This window comes from Cupressus sempervirens, chromosome 6 (assembly GCF_028749045.1).
Source record: "Cupressus sempervirens isolate cs-2001-9-10 chromosome 6, ASM2874904v1, whole genome shotgun sequence".
In the NCBI taxonomy this organism is placed as follows: Eukaryota; Viridiplantae; Streptophyta; class Pinopsida; order Cupressales; family Cupressaceae; genus Cupressus; species Cupressus sempervirens.
Window position 1 is genome coordinate 396,598,053 of NC_143123.1, and position 17,306 is coordinate 396,615,358.

The 17,306-nt window shown below is 34.8% G+C and overlaps 1 protein-coding gene across 1 annotated transcript; it reads left to right on the forward strand.

The window, feature by feature from the left end:
• Nucleotides 1-6,951: 6,951 nt before the first annotated feature.
• On the forward strand, nt 6,952-15,683 carry LOC149552731 (uncharacterized). The gene is made up of 4 exons (XM_089788281.1): nt 6,952-7,182; nt 7,275-7,376; nt 9,090-9,250; nt 15,225-15,683. The coding sequence occupies exons 1-4, from the start codon at nt 7,086-7,088 to the stop codon at nt 15,366-15,368; spliced, it is 504 nt and encodes a 167-aa protein (XP_089644407.1). The 5' UTR covers nt 6,952-7,085; the 3' UTR covers nt 15,369-15,683.
• Nucleotides 15,684-17,306: the final 1,623 nt, after the last annotated feature.

The window sequence follows — 17,306 nt, forward strand, 5'->3', positions numbered from 1 at the left end:
ATTATCAAAGTTAGATAGCTCAAAAGTAGTGAGTCTACCTACCAAACCTTCAAGTGATAAATTATTACCTAAAATACATCTTAGTTGTTGAATTGCAGAAACTCTAATAGCATATATAGGTAGTAGTGTTCTCAAAGCTTTGCTTAAAATAGTTTCATCATCTAGTTTTCTATTTGCTCCTCTTATTGCATTAACCACTTATTTTATCCTTTCAACATATTGAGCAATATTCTCACCTTCTTCCATTCTCCTTTCATCAAACTTAACTCTGAGGCTTTTAGCTTTGGCTCTAAGAACATTGGCGTCTCCTCCACAGATGATAGTTAGGGCATCCCACATTTTCTTTGCACTGTTAAGATGTTTGATATCATCAAATTCGGCATAGCTTAGGGCAGATGCAATCTCCAACATTGTTTGGTTGTGTTCCTTCTTCTTCCTCATATCTTCAATAGATGGGGCACCAACAAGATCAACATGTTCTGTAGAAATGGTAGATTGTGCATAATCTCCAAGTCCTCCAAGGTGTAGCTTCATCAAACTTTTCCATGCAAGAAACTTATCTCTATTAAGCATGGGTGCTTCTCTTTTAGACATCTCAATTTTTGTGTTGTTAGTACTTTCAAACTAGTTCTCTTAAGTAGATGGCTCTAATACCAATTGTTAGAATACTTTTAGAATAACTAAGAGTGGGGGGGGGGGGGGTGAATCAGTTATCCAAGGTCCATATGTATAAATGAAACTTTTCACAGCTTAGTGAACCCATAAAACATTCATATTCATGCATGCATCCATAAGATTATGCAATCACTAAAACTTGTAGGTTACTATCAAATCAACTTGCAGAAATGTAAAGCATGAAGCATAACAGATTCATCAATACACTTGACACAATGATTTATGTGGAAATCCAATTTGGGAAAAACCACCAGTAACATGCTATTCTTTTCACTCTTCTAAAGTGATGCCCTGTGAAAGGCCAACCCCATTAAAGGTTACAATAGACATTGTTAAATGTGACCCTATTAAAGGATTTCAATCACCATGTTAGGAGTGAGCCTTGTTAGAGGACTTTATGCCATTCAATTGGAATGCCACCTGGTTAAAGGATTTACAAATGACTATTAGGTCAACCTTAATCCAAAGGATTTACCCTAGACTGATACAATTGTTGGAGAGTAATAGTAGAGCTTTGATCTAATACAACTTACAACTTCTCTTGTAGATTATAGATCTTTATTCAGTCCTCAATTCTACTTGACCTTCATACTTTGCAGTTCTGATAGCTTGTTCACCCTTCAAGCATTCATATTCTTAAGCCTTCTTTCTTAGCATGCCATTGTAGACTCTTCTCTTGGGTCACTTGATGAAGCAAAACCCTTGACTCCTTGTCTCCCTTAGGTTCTCGAACATGATACCTTTACTTTATGACCAAACATTCCTATAAATAGGAAATTAAGATATTTTTCGACTCATTTTCCGTCGTCCAATTTAGGTTTCAGATGGATTAGGTAGGATACAATGTATCTACCCCATATCTTATATCTCTTCTAGAAACTTCTCCTAGAATTCATTTAAATTCACCTAAAAATGGTTTACCTCAAATTCTGTGCCACAAGCTCATCAACGTTATCTTCCTCTTGGTTCACAAAATCCAAGAAAACAAACTTGTTAGCTCAGATTCATTGAATCTTCCATCTTTTAAATAATGCAGAAGCTTGACATTATCAACCTTCTGATGCTTGACACATACTACGTTGCTCGACATCCACTATGAAATTACTCGACACCTACTAAAGTTTATTGATGCTCGACATCAACTAAACTTTACTCGACATCAACTGTTTTGCTCGGCATACACTAGAATGAACTTTTACTCAACTCCAACTAATTTTCTACTTGGCTTGCACTAACTTTTTTTGACACCTACTATCCACTCAGTCAAGCTTGGCAGACAAACTTTGTGTAACTTGTTCTTCTAAACTTTCTAAGTGTAACCAACCTTTGTAACCTTAAGTAGATTATCAATGCATCATATCATCACTATCTTAACTGATCCTTGTACTTCATTACATAATCATAACTCAACCTTTCCTCTATGTGCTATTGTTACCTCTTATTGATCAAATCCTCTTCATCAATCAACTAAGTGATAGTACTTGAATCTTATAAGCAATTGTCTTACTAGAAAATAGCAGGTTTGACATCAGTGACAAAACAATGATTGAAACACATAGTCTTCTTCAACAATCTCCCTCTTTCAATGATCTCTATCAACAATGATCTTTTCATTCAGATCTCAACACAAGGTTATAACACTGATAGTCAATTATGCAAAGAATAATAAGCTAACAATTTGAAGTAAATAATTTGAAAGAGTTATTTGATAAGTTTAATGTGTATATCGAGTGTTTGTTATTGATGTTTATGAAGTTGAATTTGTACTAAAGTGGTTGAGGGGACTGTAGGATAACTAAACATAACTTACTAACTGGCCATTCATTTTTGTTCCTTTTGACATACAATGTAGTCTCAACATCATCATCAGCTTCAACAAAAATGTCACTGATATCAATTTAATATTTCATATCATTTTCTACATAAAGTAAGCAATCTTTATTTCAAACTCATCACCTGTGATAGCAGCATGTTCATTCACATAGTAAACATTTTTAATGAAACTTTTTGAAGTTTTGTCCCTTTCTCTATAAATCTAGTAACCAAATAACCAATCTTACCACATCTAAAGTATTTCAAGGTTAGCACACCTTTATATTTTCTGGTACCTTTCTTTAGTCTTCTTGCAAAGTTTTCCTCAATCTCTATTTCATCACTACCATCAAGTTTATCTTATGATTTTGTAACTTTTAGTGTTGCCTCAGATCTATTCTTATATCTTCTAAACTTCCTTAGCTTAAATGCTATCAAGGTAAAAAATAATTGATCTTTGGTAAACTTATTTAGATGATACACCTCATCAATTATTGAGATATTGTCACTATAATTACTTGGTGATGTCATCAAGATCTTTTCCATGAAATCTTCATCGATAATAGTGCCTCCTTGGTTCTTGAATTCATTAACTACATTCTCAACTCTCTAGAAATAGATTTTGATATCTTCTCCATCTTCCATTCTCAAATTCTCATTGTGTCTCTTAGTTGTCACTTCTTAGATAAATTAACCATAATATTTTCTTTATAGATCTTTTTTAACTTTTCTCAAATTTCATAAGCAATATTCAAAGAAATAACTTTAGCCAATTCTATCTTTGATACATAGCTAGTAATATCATACCTTACCTTTTTATCCTCCACATATTCCTCAATTCCATCCCAAGTAGTAGTTCCATTTTGAGGGAGTACATACTTTATTTCTACATGCTTCTAGGTCTTCAACCAACTCATACCAGGTATTCTTTCATCTAAGCTCTCTGTGAATTGTAGTTTGATCCATCAAAATAAGGAATAGTTAATTTGTGTGCCATTAGATATGCCTCAAATAGTTAATCTCTTCATCAAGGAATCAAGTTTATATACTAATTGTTCAACATATTGAATAATTTGCCGGGGGGGGAGGGGGGGTGGGTGGGTTTGATTAATCAATTGCTTCTGCACAAATTTACAACAAAAAAATCTCTCTTGGTTAAGACTTAAACAATTACAATGATAACTTAGGATTTATCAATTTAGCACATCAAGCATCCATAATAAATAGAGAATGATAGATTTTATGTGGGAAACCCAAACTAGGAAAAAACACAAAGTAGATAATTCTCATGAAAAATATAAAAACACCTGTTAGGTGGTATTGAAAAGGTGATTTGGGCAAAAGGATTGCTGTTAGAAATGCTCACTGTAAGAAGGCTCATTGCCAATAGATAGGGGCTTATTGTCTAAAGATATGTAAAGAGATATAATCCACCTCTAAGATCAATATACTACTTTGTATAGATATAGATTTCCTTCACATTTATTTGTAGTCACTTCATATTTAATCCACATAAGACATGTACATGTAATATACTTATTCAGACACAAAAAACTAAACTTATCACCCTACTTATACACAATGATGAGATCTACCAAGTAAACTAAACCATTTGAGTTAGGACACACTAAAACATTCCTATGGTGGAAAGGAATGAAATGAAGACCACACCCACTAATAAAACATGTCACACTTCGGGCCAACACACAACACTTCCTCTAAAGAACTTGGTTCTAATAGATATATTCAACATGTTACAATCACATAGTTGCATGACTAAAATTATATGCACACCTAGATAAGATTGAACAAAAAAAACACAATCTACCATGAAGTAGATTAAACACCAAATCCAATTGATAGATGCACCAACTGATTCATAGACTATCAGTACGTACCAACCAATATGCCCATAGGCTGAAAGATGGATATGTTGATATCAATGAAAATCATTAATGAAAATAACATTGGATAGCATTAACCTCACATTCTAACAACAAAGACCAAGAAAATAAGGAAATTTGGAAATGAGATGAAGAGCAAACAAGGATTAAATGCTAAGAGAAATAGGGAAGGGAGTGGAAGAAAGAGAGAATATTAGGAGGGATGGTTAATAAAGATGGAACTCAAGAGGGGTTTTCAAGAATGGCTTGTGTGACATTCTTTATATCAATTAAGATTGGAATTATGGTTTTTGAGGGTAATGGCCTCTTGATTTGTACTTAAAGAATAGGTGTATTCCTTGTAAATGATTAGGGCATTTTCTAGACAAATGTGGCATTTAAATTGGTGTGAGTGTTCATCTACGGTGGACTTGGAGATCTAGTTTGTAATCTGATATAAACATTTTTCTCATTTATCATGGTGCTAATGAACCACCTTATTTCTCCAATATAAGGGGTGCTACAAGAATAATCAATTTTGTAAACTCTCTGAGTGGAAAAGATAAGGTAAATGATCTTTAACAATGTGGTTGATTCAATGAGTGGTGACGATTGGTTTGAGAGGCACAAGATATGCCTTGTTTAGAAAGAAATATCTTAGAGATCTTGTAGAAGAGGCCTTCCACATAGGGGATGCTAGCAATCTAGGAGGTGCAAGGTAGGATTGGTATATGTAGAGGATTGACATGATTTTTGACATTTTTGAAAACCTCGAGGATTTTCTTTTTGGACTCACAAGTCCACTTATAAAACATATTGGCTAATAATATAAACTACAAAGATATAAACATGACCAAATGTTAGAATAATGGAGGATTTCACAAGTTTATTTTCTAGGTGATGGTATAATGAATCATCTAAGATGGATGTATGCTATAAGGTAGATGTTGATATTTAAATAGTGATATGCTATTAATTTACACAATAAGGGAATATGATAGTTTGATTAGGCATTCACGATAATTAGTTTTCATTATTTAGTAAGTTTCATATGAATGGTTTGACCTCCACCCCTTTGAATAGCCACACATTTGGATTTAATTATTCATACCTATGGTCTAAGCCCATCAAACCTTCAAAACTCTTGAAACAATAGTTGAAAAATAAGTAGATGGTTGACTATAATGGAGATGTGAAATCCTAAAGTAATTCTTTCTTAGAGCATGAAGGATTTATGTTTATTGCTTGTTCTAGTCTAGGTTGTTTGATTATTGTTTGTCTTTAGTCTAGATTGTTTGTTTATAGTCTAGCTGTTTGTTTATTGTTTATTTCTAGTCTATGTAGTTTGTTTGTTTTTTTATTTTTACTCTATATTTTTTGTTTTGTTTCTAGTATAGGTTTATATGCATGACATAAAGACTATGTTTTTTGGAAAGTATAACATAAAAAAAAGCCATATATATATATATATGGAAAAACTCTTTTTTTTTTTTTTCATTTATAAAAATACAAAAATCAAATACTGACAAAAGGAACAAAAAAATGAAAACTAACCAACTTGAAAGATTGTTGTGGTTGAATTTGGGCATATGAGATGGGGATCCCAATCTAGGTTAAAGTAGTAGTGAGAAGAAAAGGCCTTTTTACACATTTTCTAAAACAATGATACTTTGGATCCCATTTAATACTAATAGAGGATTCCATTTAGTGGTATTCAAGATCTTGTATTGTAGTCTTTGGCTTGAGATCCCATCAACAAATAGGATCTTGTTCCAAAATTTGTCTTAGGACTCCATAATGAAAATGGTCAAATTTCATTAAATTGAGATCCCATTTCATCTTCCACAATTTAGTGTTTTGGCTAAACCCAAAACTTCCAAGGGAAATTATTCGTCTTCTTGCATTTATCCTTAGCAAAGTTACATTTAAAGTGGCGCATCTATAACTGCTATTAGATCATTAGGCTAATGCCCGATTGCTAGTCATTTGCCTTCATTCTCCTCTTCATGGATGTCAATGTGAAAACATATATAGATAGCTTAGAGAGGTCATGATTCCCAATCACATGCTCCCTAGGCTCTTTCTAGAAGAGCCTGACACTAATCTACTTGAAGGGGAACTTAACCCTCTCACTCCCTTTCAACCTCCTCCTACTCATGACCTAGGAACTATTAGTTGGTCAATTGGTGGCAAAGTTCTAATTCTCCTATTTATACTACTTATTTGCTCGCAACAAACAAGAACAAAAAAAAGAGTTGAAAGAGAAATGCCAGTCATTACTTCAACCTTGCCAATATATGAGATCATCTAGACTATGATCCTTCTCCTTTAGCATTACTCTGAATACTACAATAATTTTGCATTATTATTATTATTATTTTTAATTTATCCTTTAAATTTGAGCCCACATTGACTTCAAAGTATACCTTCTACCACCTACTAAGTAATGTATTATTTTCTCTTCAATTATTCAACTAAAAAACAAAACTAATTCTTGTTTGAGAACGGCATTCAAATGGGTTTTTAAATCTGGTATCTCGTATATTCGTTGCGGAAACGCCACGCGTCCAATCTTTCAGTTTCTTTATGATCGATAATATCTGTAAAAATATATTCCCATTTTAACTGTACTTTATATTATAATACTACATATTAGCAGAGCTCGTAAATTTCTTGGTATTGCGTGCTTCGGACGAAATTTAGGCATTCAGTAGAATGGAGGGCAAATTGCAATGTTGGGTTTTTCTGCTAATTGTGGCCAGCGTTTCATTCATTCCTGCAACATACGCAGATGTGAAGACGGATTATTGTGGTAGGAAATAAGTTCATGGTATTTATTTGTGTATTGGCAGCACCGAATTTTGGCAGACGATTGTTAACCTATTTCAATTGAATTGCACATAGGGTCTCAGGAGGACTATCTGGTAAAGGTTGATTCGGTGGATATCGATCCAAATCCAGTTGTCAGAGGAGAAACTGCAACCTTTAATATCACCGCAATTTCTGGTAACTACACAAGATTTAACACCTCTTTGTAATGTTCTTTGTCATCTTTTTATTATTTAGGTATTTTTGTTGATAACCTAATGATGTATTTGGGTTAAATCCTTCACAAAAAATCAACAACCGTTTGAGAACTGTTCACAGTGTAGATTTAACTCTTATTTATTCGAATCAGAATATCCGATTGTTTTGTTTTCAGAGGTGTTCTTTATCTGTGAGATTTTGAAGCGCACACAAAGGATTAATACAGGCCATAAAATTTTGCTGACAAATTAATCTTTTGACTTCCCAATTGACAAAGCTTTTGGTGCATCCAATGACTGATAAACTTGTTTGTCTTGCAAATTATTATCATTCTTTCAAATTTGGGGGAAACATATCCCACGCAATTCTGTGGAATCGTTCGTAATGATTTTTATGGAATTGTGAAATTTTATTTAAAAAATGATAAACAGAAAATCATTAAAGATTGATCTGAAGCTTTTTCAAGGCACGTAAAAGATTCGTTGCCTCATATCCACACTGAATACCTTCCCTCATTCTCCTATCCATCGACTTAAAGATCCTTCACATTCCCAACCTAAAATCTTTCATCTTATTGCCGTACTCAATATCGCCCTCTCATTTTCCCATCATTGACTTAAAGACCATTCACGTCCCCAACCTAAAATCATTCATTTCAGATCATCAACAAATATTCCCTCGTCTTTTTATCCATTGACTTATAGATATTTCACATCCCAACCTAAAGTCCCCCGTCTCATATCCCCACCCAATATGCCCTCCTCATCCTCATACCCATCATTTTAAATATCTTTCACACTCCCAACGTAAACTCTTTCATCTCATATCGCCCTGCCCTCTTGACCTAAAGGTTACTCATTTCATGGGCACGCTCGACTTCAATCTCCCCTGCTCATCCCCCTTACTGAAAATACACACGTCTAAATATGGTGAATGTTGCTTCAAGTAAGCATGGCACATATATTATTGTTTTTCTCTGTTTCATTAAGTTAAATACTTTTATTAAATTGTCTGATGGAGTTAATGCAATATGTCTTTAATGTATTCTGAATAGTACTGGGATGGGTGATTTTCTGGAAGTTCTGGTGCTTAATCTCTATGAGCATCACCTAGAGCCAATGAGTGGTAAGTGTTCTATTTATTGTCATGAACAATGGATTCATGTGAATCACTACTCATGAACATGAATCAATAAATTTCACTCAAAAAAACAACACAGTTAAATCCTGATAACAATATCAATAGTACGTACTTTCAATAAATATTAATAGGATGCAGTGTGTAGTCATTTGTATCTTATCTTGGTCTTAAGCACCCATGTAATGTGCTTTCTATTTATTGTAGTCTTAGGTCTTTCTCTGCTTGCCATAAAGATTTTAGGCAAAGCTTAAATATCATCAATTGCAGCGCCTGTGCTACATTTCAAATTGGATTTTTTAATTGGGGTCTGTTCCCTATGTTCTGTAATCTTTTGGTAGTTTCAGTAATCTTCTTCATCTTTGGTATATTATTATTGATTCCTAAAGAGAGTTGTGTAACGCGGATTTATGTTGCATTGATTCCTCCATCTTGGGTACTTTACATTAGAAGTAGATAACTAGTCAAGCATTTTGCAAACATGATTTTGTATTAATTAGTCTTTTATGATGCCTTCCTAATTTCAAATATCTAATATTTGCCCTGGTTCTGCAGACGATGGCATTTCTGGTGGAAAATTGACTATCGAGGTATTTTTCTATGGAGTACGTATTCATTCAGAAAATCACGATCTTTGCACGAAGACAACATGCCCTGTGAAGGCAGGAAGTTTTGTTATTTCACACTCCCAGAGTTTGCCGGCATTTACACCACCTGTGAGTTATATAAATTTTAAATTTCCGATGATCAGACATGCCTTAAATCTCCTTATTTTATATGAAGTCTTTATATATTTAATATTACTTGCGATTTGTGAGTTTTATCTCTACTCTTTATCGTTTTATGCTAGAGAAAGGTCTCCATGTTAGGATCAGCTGGAGAAACCTGTACTTTTGGATTGCTAGAATTTTTGGTTGGAGTTTCTTCTAGAGTTTTTTGCTACATGTCAGTCTTGGCTTCATAAGGTTGTAGGTAATTGGTAACATTTGTTTATGAGTATGTTAATGGCAGGATTAAGATCTAAGGTAATGATTAATTACTGAGGGCCATCATGATTACGACTTCCCTTGTAATCTTTATTTGTTAATTCATTATTAGATTCTTCGTCTTTCTGTTTTATGTGGAGGGTAAGTTCTTAGCACCAAGTTGAAGCCACTCCTCATGTACAGTGTATCCTCCAGTTGAAAACACCTCCCGAATGAACCACCTGTAAATACTAAATACGGAATTTTAGTTAAAAAAAATTCAGGATAAAGGTTTTTAGTGTGAGAAAATTGTTTGGATTAACTTACAAATACAAAAGAAAAGGTTAAAAGGTGAGATAAAATATCTATTGGTTTTGTGAGTATAACAAGAGGAACCAAGGCCATTTTAATTTTGAGGAAAATTTAATCATGAAGACGGTACTTATCGTTTTTTAATTCATTGTAATTCTTATAAATTTATAATTACACGAGTAGTATTCTTATAAATTTATAATTACATTAGTAAGTGGACCACCCTTGGGTTTCAAAGATGCAGTAAGTCATGCCCACACTTACCTTTATCCCCTGTTCCATTGTAGGATTGACATATTTTAATCTATTTCTTTTTAGAGACTTTAAATTCCAGCCTATTAGACTCCAAACTTGAGTCTGCAATTTCAGTATGTGCATAAGCAATTATACGAGGCATAGCTTTCTTCATGAGTGAATGTTTTCTCTTGATAATGTAGCAGCATAATATAATGGAGGATTGTGCATCGCATTTCTTTTTCTCTCAAATTTACTGGATGTAGGTCCAAATGATTAATAAATTCAACCTTATGGGGCAAGAAAAAATCTTTATTAGAATGTCCAGGTAATTGATCTTTGCCTATACATGATGTTTGGAAGAACACTTCAAAATTATAAATTTTCTCTGTAGCTGCCTTTTTAATTTTAACATCAAAATAGTAGAATCAACTTCATGGTAATGGGCTTCATTGTAATGGAGAAGAAGGATGGATTTTCCATAAGCTCATGCTGCAATTTACAAAGATACAATAGTGAGGTATGCTTCCAGTTTATTTTGGGGTGAGATGGTAGTTATAAATCTGATTACAGCTTTACTTCCATTTAGTGAATTTTTATATCTTTGATCCTTGCAATTAGCCCTCAAACTGGAACCTGTTTACTGCAAGCTATGGCATATTCCTTCTGCATAATTGTGCAATGATTTGTCAGTTTATCAGATGTTTAGCTATTTTAAGCTTCACCGGCACTAGCACTGAAAACTTACCTTCCTGGTTATAGCTGGAGTTTCTTTCAACTCTGTGACTATCAGAAAATAGACTTTTTTTTGCAGATGATTTTATGTGCCATTGTACTATTTTGTCCACTCAATCTCTCCTCACTTCTCTATTCCGTTCTCTCTCTGTTTCTCCCTCCTCTCATGCGTGCAAGTATATTTTCTTTTTCTTTGAATATGTCCCTCTTTCTCTTTCTCATTCTATCTTTGTCCACTTCTATATCTTTTTACCTCTCTTCCCCCTCTCATTCTCTCCTACGCTCTCTCAATCTCTCCTCTCTTGCCCTTCAATCTCTCTTTCTTTCCCTAGACCTCCCTTTTTCTCTTCCTCTAGTTTAATGGAAAATGTTTTTTTAAAAGGTAAATAACATTTTTGTTTTCTAATTTGGTAGTGGAAGTATAAATTATTCAGACCATTTGCAAGGATATATATACATTTAAAGCTACCATTAAAAATGATTCTAATATATGTTTATATGATATTTTAGTCTTCTGATAGCTTCTTGTATGGAGATTGTGACTGTCTTTTTAAATAAACATAATTGATGCTTGTGCTTCTTGATATAGAATCAAGACATCGAAATTGCATTAGTGTTTTTCACAAGTAAATGAGAGATTACTCGAATAAGAGTGACCTACATAAAATATTCATTCCCTCTCTCCACAATATCTGAGCAATGCGGTTTAGCAAGGAGGGCCCCCCTTTAAATGGTGTCCAGAATCTGGCTCCCATTCTACTATTTGTCTATGTCATTTGTCTTTTGGGAGCTAGGTGGCGCGAAAGTGAAAGCAAGTTATCTTTAAGCAAATGATGTGAGTTGCTCCCACAGGCATGTGGTAGCTTAAGATTATTGGTGCACTGGTTAGGTCCATGCTGTCATTATATTGACAATATTTTAAGTAGCACTAATTTCACTTTCCTAGCCTGGAATCATATAAGTAAATACCCTTGCAATCAATACCGCTAAATTACATTTATATGCAAATATTGTGATATGATTAGGGTATAATAACTTCTAGCAATCAAGAATATAATTGTGAAAATTTTTCTAGTTATTATAATTAATAAAAATGTGCTCCTAATGGCTTCGACTTGCAACCGATGAACAGGCAACAAGTGTATGTCTATATAGACAAGTAGGATTTGTTGGAATGTGTAATTTCCTCCTCAAATGAAATGTAAAATCCTTTTTTAATTTTTATTTTATTGTACTTCACAACTTGGCTCTGATACCAATATGCCTTAGTCAAAACTAATATCAATGAATGCCATACACATTTCTGCTTATTACAGAAAATAATGGTCTTTCTCCCTCCAATGATACAATTTTGATCAGCTTCCTCTATCAAAGAAGGTAACATGATATCCTTAAACATACACATTGCATTCCTTTTCTTCAATGAAATCTGAATTGGCATCTTTCCTACTCTTTTACCTGATGCGAAAATGCTATTTTCAATAATGTTCATATGTGTTAATGCATGAATAGTGTCTTCCAAGGCTGCGGCCTTGAATTTCGACAAGCATTTTGTCAGCAATTGGCTGACAACAATTTCCTCTTTTCACAAATACAGGCACTTATAGAAATTATAGAATCATTTCATTTGAGGGAGAAATTACACATTCCAACAGAATTTGGTTGAATTCTCCAGCGACCTCTTCTGGCCTCCTAACCCTTTATCCACCGTTATTGCCCCGGTGTACAAAGCTATCAGATTGTACAAAGATATTGTGAAGGGAGAGGTCAGTGATAAATAATGCAGTTCTTTCCATAGCCAGCTTTGGTCAATAAAAAGAAAAAGTCTGTTCTAACCAGCTTGACGCAAGATTATGGGATTGAATGTGTGATGGAAAAGTGAAATCTCTATTTGTGAGCGTATCATGTAGGTATGCCACTCACAAATTGTTCAGTAGTTTTCTTGGGTGTAATTATATGCTAAGTGGGCTCCCTTAAATCATATTTTGAGACCGTACTACCATGGAATTACATTTATTATTCAACCAAATATTATATTAACGACCGATCCCTATGGTTAGCTAGCCCTCAAACGTTGGCTTCCTCTTCTGGTCTCTGCCAATGTTTCTTCTTTGTCTGAAGAAAAAATGAGATCATTGATAGTTTTAAAGGTAAGATGAAAGGGGGAGATTCATTGCAGAGAAATAGGAGTCGGTAAACACGCTGGCTTAAAAAACACCAATCGGAATTGGGAAGACGAAAATAAAATAACGTACTAATAAATTTAAGGTAAGAGTTTTTTAATTTTATCTTGTTTTCAGCATGGAACGGTGTGGAAAATGTTTGAAGGTCGAGTTTCTTTTGATGGTAATCCTTTATAATATATTTCATCTGGTGCTCCTCACACAGAGTGTCTATATATGTTAAGCAAAATAATTTTCAAATTAGAATTCTATGTTTTTCAATATTAAATTGTATGGATGAAACCGAAGGTTATGTTTGGTGATTGCTCTTTTAATCTCCACTGTTAATTTCTATTAAAATTTCTATTGTATATGCACACTCTAAAAGTAAATAAATAATTTCTAATTCTGTAAAAAAAATAGAAATAATTGTACGTAGTAAGTTGATTTAAATATAAATAAATACTTTAATTTTTAAAATAAATTAGATTATTCAAAACAAATGAATTTAATGAAATTTGGAATATACAATTAAAAAGAATAATAGCGGTTGTGATAAGCTTGTGTAAGCCTCTGTCCAGGCCTTCATATACAATTAGATCGTAGAATGAAATACTGAATTAGTATGCCCTGGCTAGTGCTTTTCACAACTTTGCTTTGATAAGTTGAATGTAGTATGTTTTGACTGTATGTGAACTTTTGGGCAGCACAGCAATGCCCTGTGAACCCATTTGTCCTGCAATGGCACCCATATCCCAAGAACCTGGTAACATAGTAAAATTTCAATGGTACATGCTTTGTGTGAATGCAACTGCAATGGTGGGCAGACAAATATAATTAATACTTTCTAATTGAACAAACCATATGAACTGGGTAGCTAAACTCGTGATCTTGAAATAAAAACTATGTACAAGCTTTATCACAACTGATCTGAAATGGATAGGATGATTTTTAACGATAACTGGAAATGGAAGGATGCCGAGGAATGGTGATTGACAACTTGTTGAGCACTAGTTTCTAAGAGATCCTTCATTGGGGGTTCAATACTCAAATGACAGCACATACCTGAGCATTGATGCACAGGTGGACATGTCAGAACCGTTCCCTACTTTGGGAACTCTGATGAGTTCTCGACTTGCTAACAGTGAGCATCATCAATATCTCTTGCATCATATGCTTTGAAAATGGATATGGGGTTTCCCAACATGGTACCAAGGCACTTGGCAAAAGTCAGTTTTGTAATTCGTCTTTCTGACCTCCCAAAATGGCTAGAAAACAGACGAAGACTGCTGCTAATAATTGAGTTGTATGATTTTTGATTGAGCTATATTTTGGTATGCAGAAAACGTTCACTCTCCTATTGTTCCAATGATTTTCTGCCCCCTTTTTGGCCACATTAACCCCCTTAGATTACATCCACTGATTAACTTAGTAGGATGGCATCTATACGTTGTCTTGAAGGTTTTTCTATGTAAATGATGGATATCTCTACTAATCAACGGGTTTGTATTTTTCACCAACTTATTTGTTTAGTATCTGGTAGGATTTTACCCGCAACTCTTAGATTTGACGCTCCAAGGAATTCAAATAATTGGAACAACCACCCGTGGTCCCAGAAAATATTAAGAGCTAATAGAGCACGCGAAAACACACAGAAACTAACGGATAGAAATAAGTATCAGTCCAAAAGCCATGAATACACCTTACTTAAAGGACTAGGGGTACTGATTCATTTACTTGAAGCTGGATTGAGGAGCAAATGATTTGTACAGGGCACAAGTGAAAGTGAAAGTGAAAAGCCAAGTCTCCATACTCTCGTGACGCCATACATCTTCGTAAGATACTTTGTACATCTGCTTGTTGACAAAGAATAAATTTAAGAGATTTACTTGAGGTTTCTGCATCTACTATTTGAACAATGCAATATATCTCTCGATAGCGATGTTTAATTAGGTTTTTCAGGTAGGCTGTATTGTTTCTTGACCATCTTTCCAATAGCCGTTTCATTTCTCGCTTGTACTTGGAACATTTGTTTGGTTGCCGCTTTAGTTCATTGACTGATCACTTGCTTATTCTATGTAATCAGCAGCAGTTTTTCTTCTACTTACATTTGAAAATAATTTCTTTATAACGTTTTTACCGAGCATCATGAGCATCATAGCTAAATCATGAAGGTTCTATCTTTCATAGCCTGCTTATAAGAAATTTGTCGGGGTTACATCTTTTAAGATCAGTCCACTTGAATTACTTATATATCCAATTTTTTTTTTGGCACTGTACAGGGTTCGTATAGGCTCAGGGTAAAGCTGACAGATACTGATGGCAAGTTGTTGACGTGTGTTTATGTCCAATTCAACATTGTTCGTAGTAGCATCGTTTCTGACATCGAAGATACAGCAACTTCAGGAGTGCTGCAAAGAACTTGATTGCTGATTCCGAGTCTTGATTTGAAATTTCAGAAAGGTTCTATTACAGCAAATCATTTGTTTGGCTATATTTAAAGTGTACATAGGAAACAGTTTCCCATTACATCTGCTCCTTTTCGCATGATATCATGCTTTCGGGTTTCAACTAGAATGGTTTTATGAATGTGTAGGCAACTGTTGGTGTTTATATATGTGTGGTATAACTTAGAAATTGGAACGAATGTGAGAATTTTGTGTTCACTGCCGTAATGGCTTTTACGTGACATTGTTCAAAAGCGACATATTTATGAGAATGAAAATCATGATGGCGAAACACACCTAGAATCACAATTTGTTTCTTTTCCTGATTTTTGTCACCTTTACTTCCATTGTCATGTCTGCTGTATTTTCATACATACCCGAACTCCTCGAGGGACCATAGAGAGAAATGCAGTGATTAGCCGGTCCTTGACCCAACAACGAGAAAGCAAATTGCTACGAGACTTTCCTCAAATTACCTTATTGTTGATTTCATACCGATAACTGTTCACAGGATAAAAATTACATGATTTCGCGGAATGTGCGAGGGTGACTGTATACAACTATAGAAAAGCATAATTGTTCATAGGACAAAAGTTACATGCTTTTGCAGAATATGTGGGGGTGACTGTACACGGCTATAGAATGAAAGCACACGGGCATAAGATTTCATTTTTCATCAATGTGGAAAGTGTGTGTTTGCATATGATTTTAGGAGAGCATATAGAATGACAACATAAAATTAGGATCCCTTTTCGAATAATATATATTGAATGGTTAGTCTGACCGCATATAGCTGCAGAATGTGAGGATGCAAATTTGTGAAGATATCACCTACAAAGTATTATATAACAAAACAAGACGTGGTTGAAAAAAATTCGAAATGAAGACTCCCGCTCCTCCCGTGAAGACTCTCGCTTAGGCTTCTGTAACTGCTGCTCTGGCTTCTGCGACGGCTCAGGGTCCCGCTCAGACTGCTGCTCACGGCCTAGCTGCTTCTGCCATCGCCGCTCAAGCTTCTGCCTTCGGTGCTGCTGCGGCTCGGGTTGTTGGTCCTGCACCCGTTGCTCCAGCTGTTCATGCTTCTTCTGTTTGATCTGCTCTCTCGTATGCGGATGTGGCTGCTTATGAGTCAGATATTATTGCTTCTGCAAGGAAGAGGCTCCGTTCGGCTGTGCCTTCTGTTAGTCGATCAACTGAGCCTGTTTCTTTAAGTAAACTGCTTGTGCTTCATCTTGAACAAGATATTGTTGATGAGAACATTACATATGTGGTGGATTACTCTTCTAGGACTGTTATTTTTTGTTTTAGGGTTTTTTGGCCCTCTCTTTCAGATTTGCATGCTTGGATTTTCAAATATTGGGAACCAATCATTTTGAATGTAGTGCGGATTTACCTTGTGGCAAAGGGTCTTTTTTATTGTGAAATTTGCTAATGCTGATAATAGAAATGCCATCCTGTGTTGTGGTTTCTCTTGGGAGGAAAGGTTTCCTTTGATGGCCAAACCTTGGTATCCGGCATTTAATCTAACTATCGAAACCTTTAATAAGATGCTTATTTGGGTGTGGTTGTCGAATCTTCTCCTTCACTTTTGGCAAGATTCAATCTTGGACGCTGTGGGGGATACCATAGGACAATTATGCTCATATTCTTGTGGAGATGGATCTCTCCAAGGGGCTTTCAACATTGTTGAAGTTGGCTTCTTCAAATGGTTCGCATCCTTGTAGAGATGGATGTCTCCAAGGGGCTTCCAACATTGTTGAAGTTGGCTTCTCCAAATGGTTCTTAGATTCAGCTTCTTGATTATGAGGGTATTCCTTTCAGATGTAGGAAATGTCATAAGATCGGCCATCTCGCTGCATGATGCTCCTCTGACAAAGTTAGATCGAAGAAATCACCTTCTTGGTGGTTGGAGGTTTC

What these genes read in the sequence shown, in the direction of transcription:
- LOC149552731 (XM_089788281.1), top strand. Translation starts at nt 7,086, where the DNA reads ATGGAGGGCAAATTGCAATGTTGGGTTTTTCTGCTAATTGTGGCCAGC. An exon ending in TGTGAAGACGGATTATTGTG is followed by an intron (nt 7,183 to 7,274) that starts GTAGGAAATAAG and finishes AATTGCACATAG; the next exon opens with GGTCTCAGGAGGACTATCTG. An exon ending in TGCCGGCATTTACACCACCT is followed by an intron (nt 9,251 to 15,224) that starts GTGAGTTATATA and finishes GGCACTGTACAG; the next exon opens with GGTTCGTATAGGCTCAGGGT.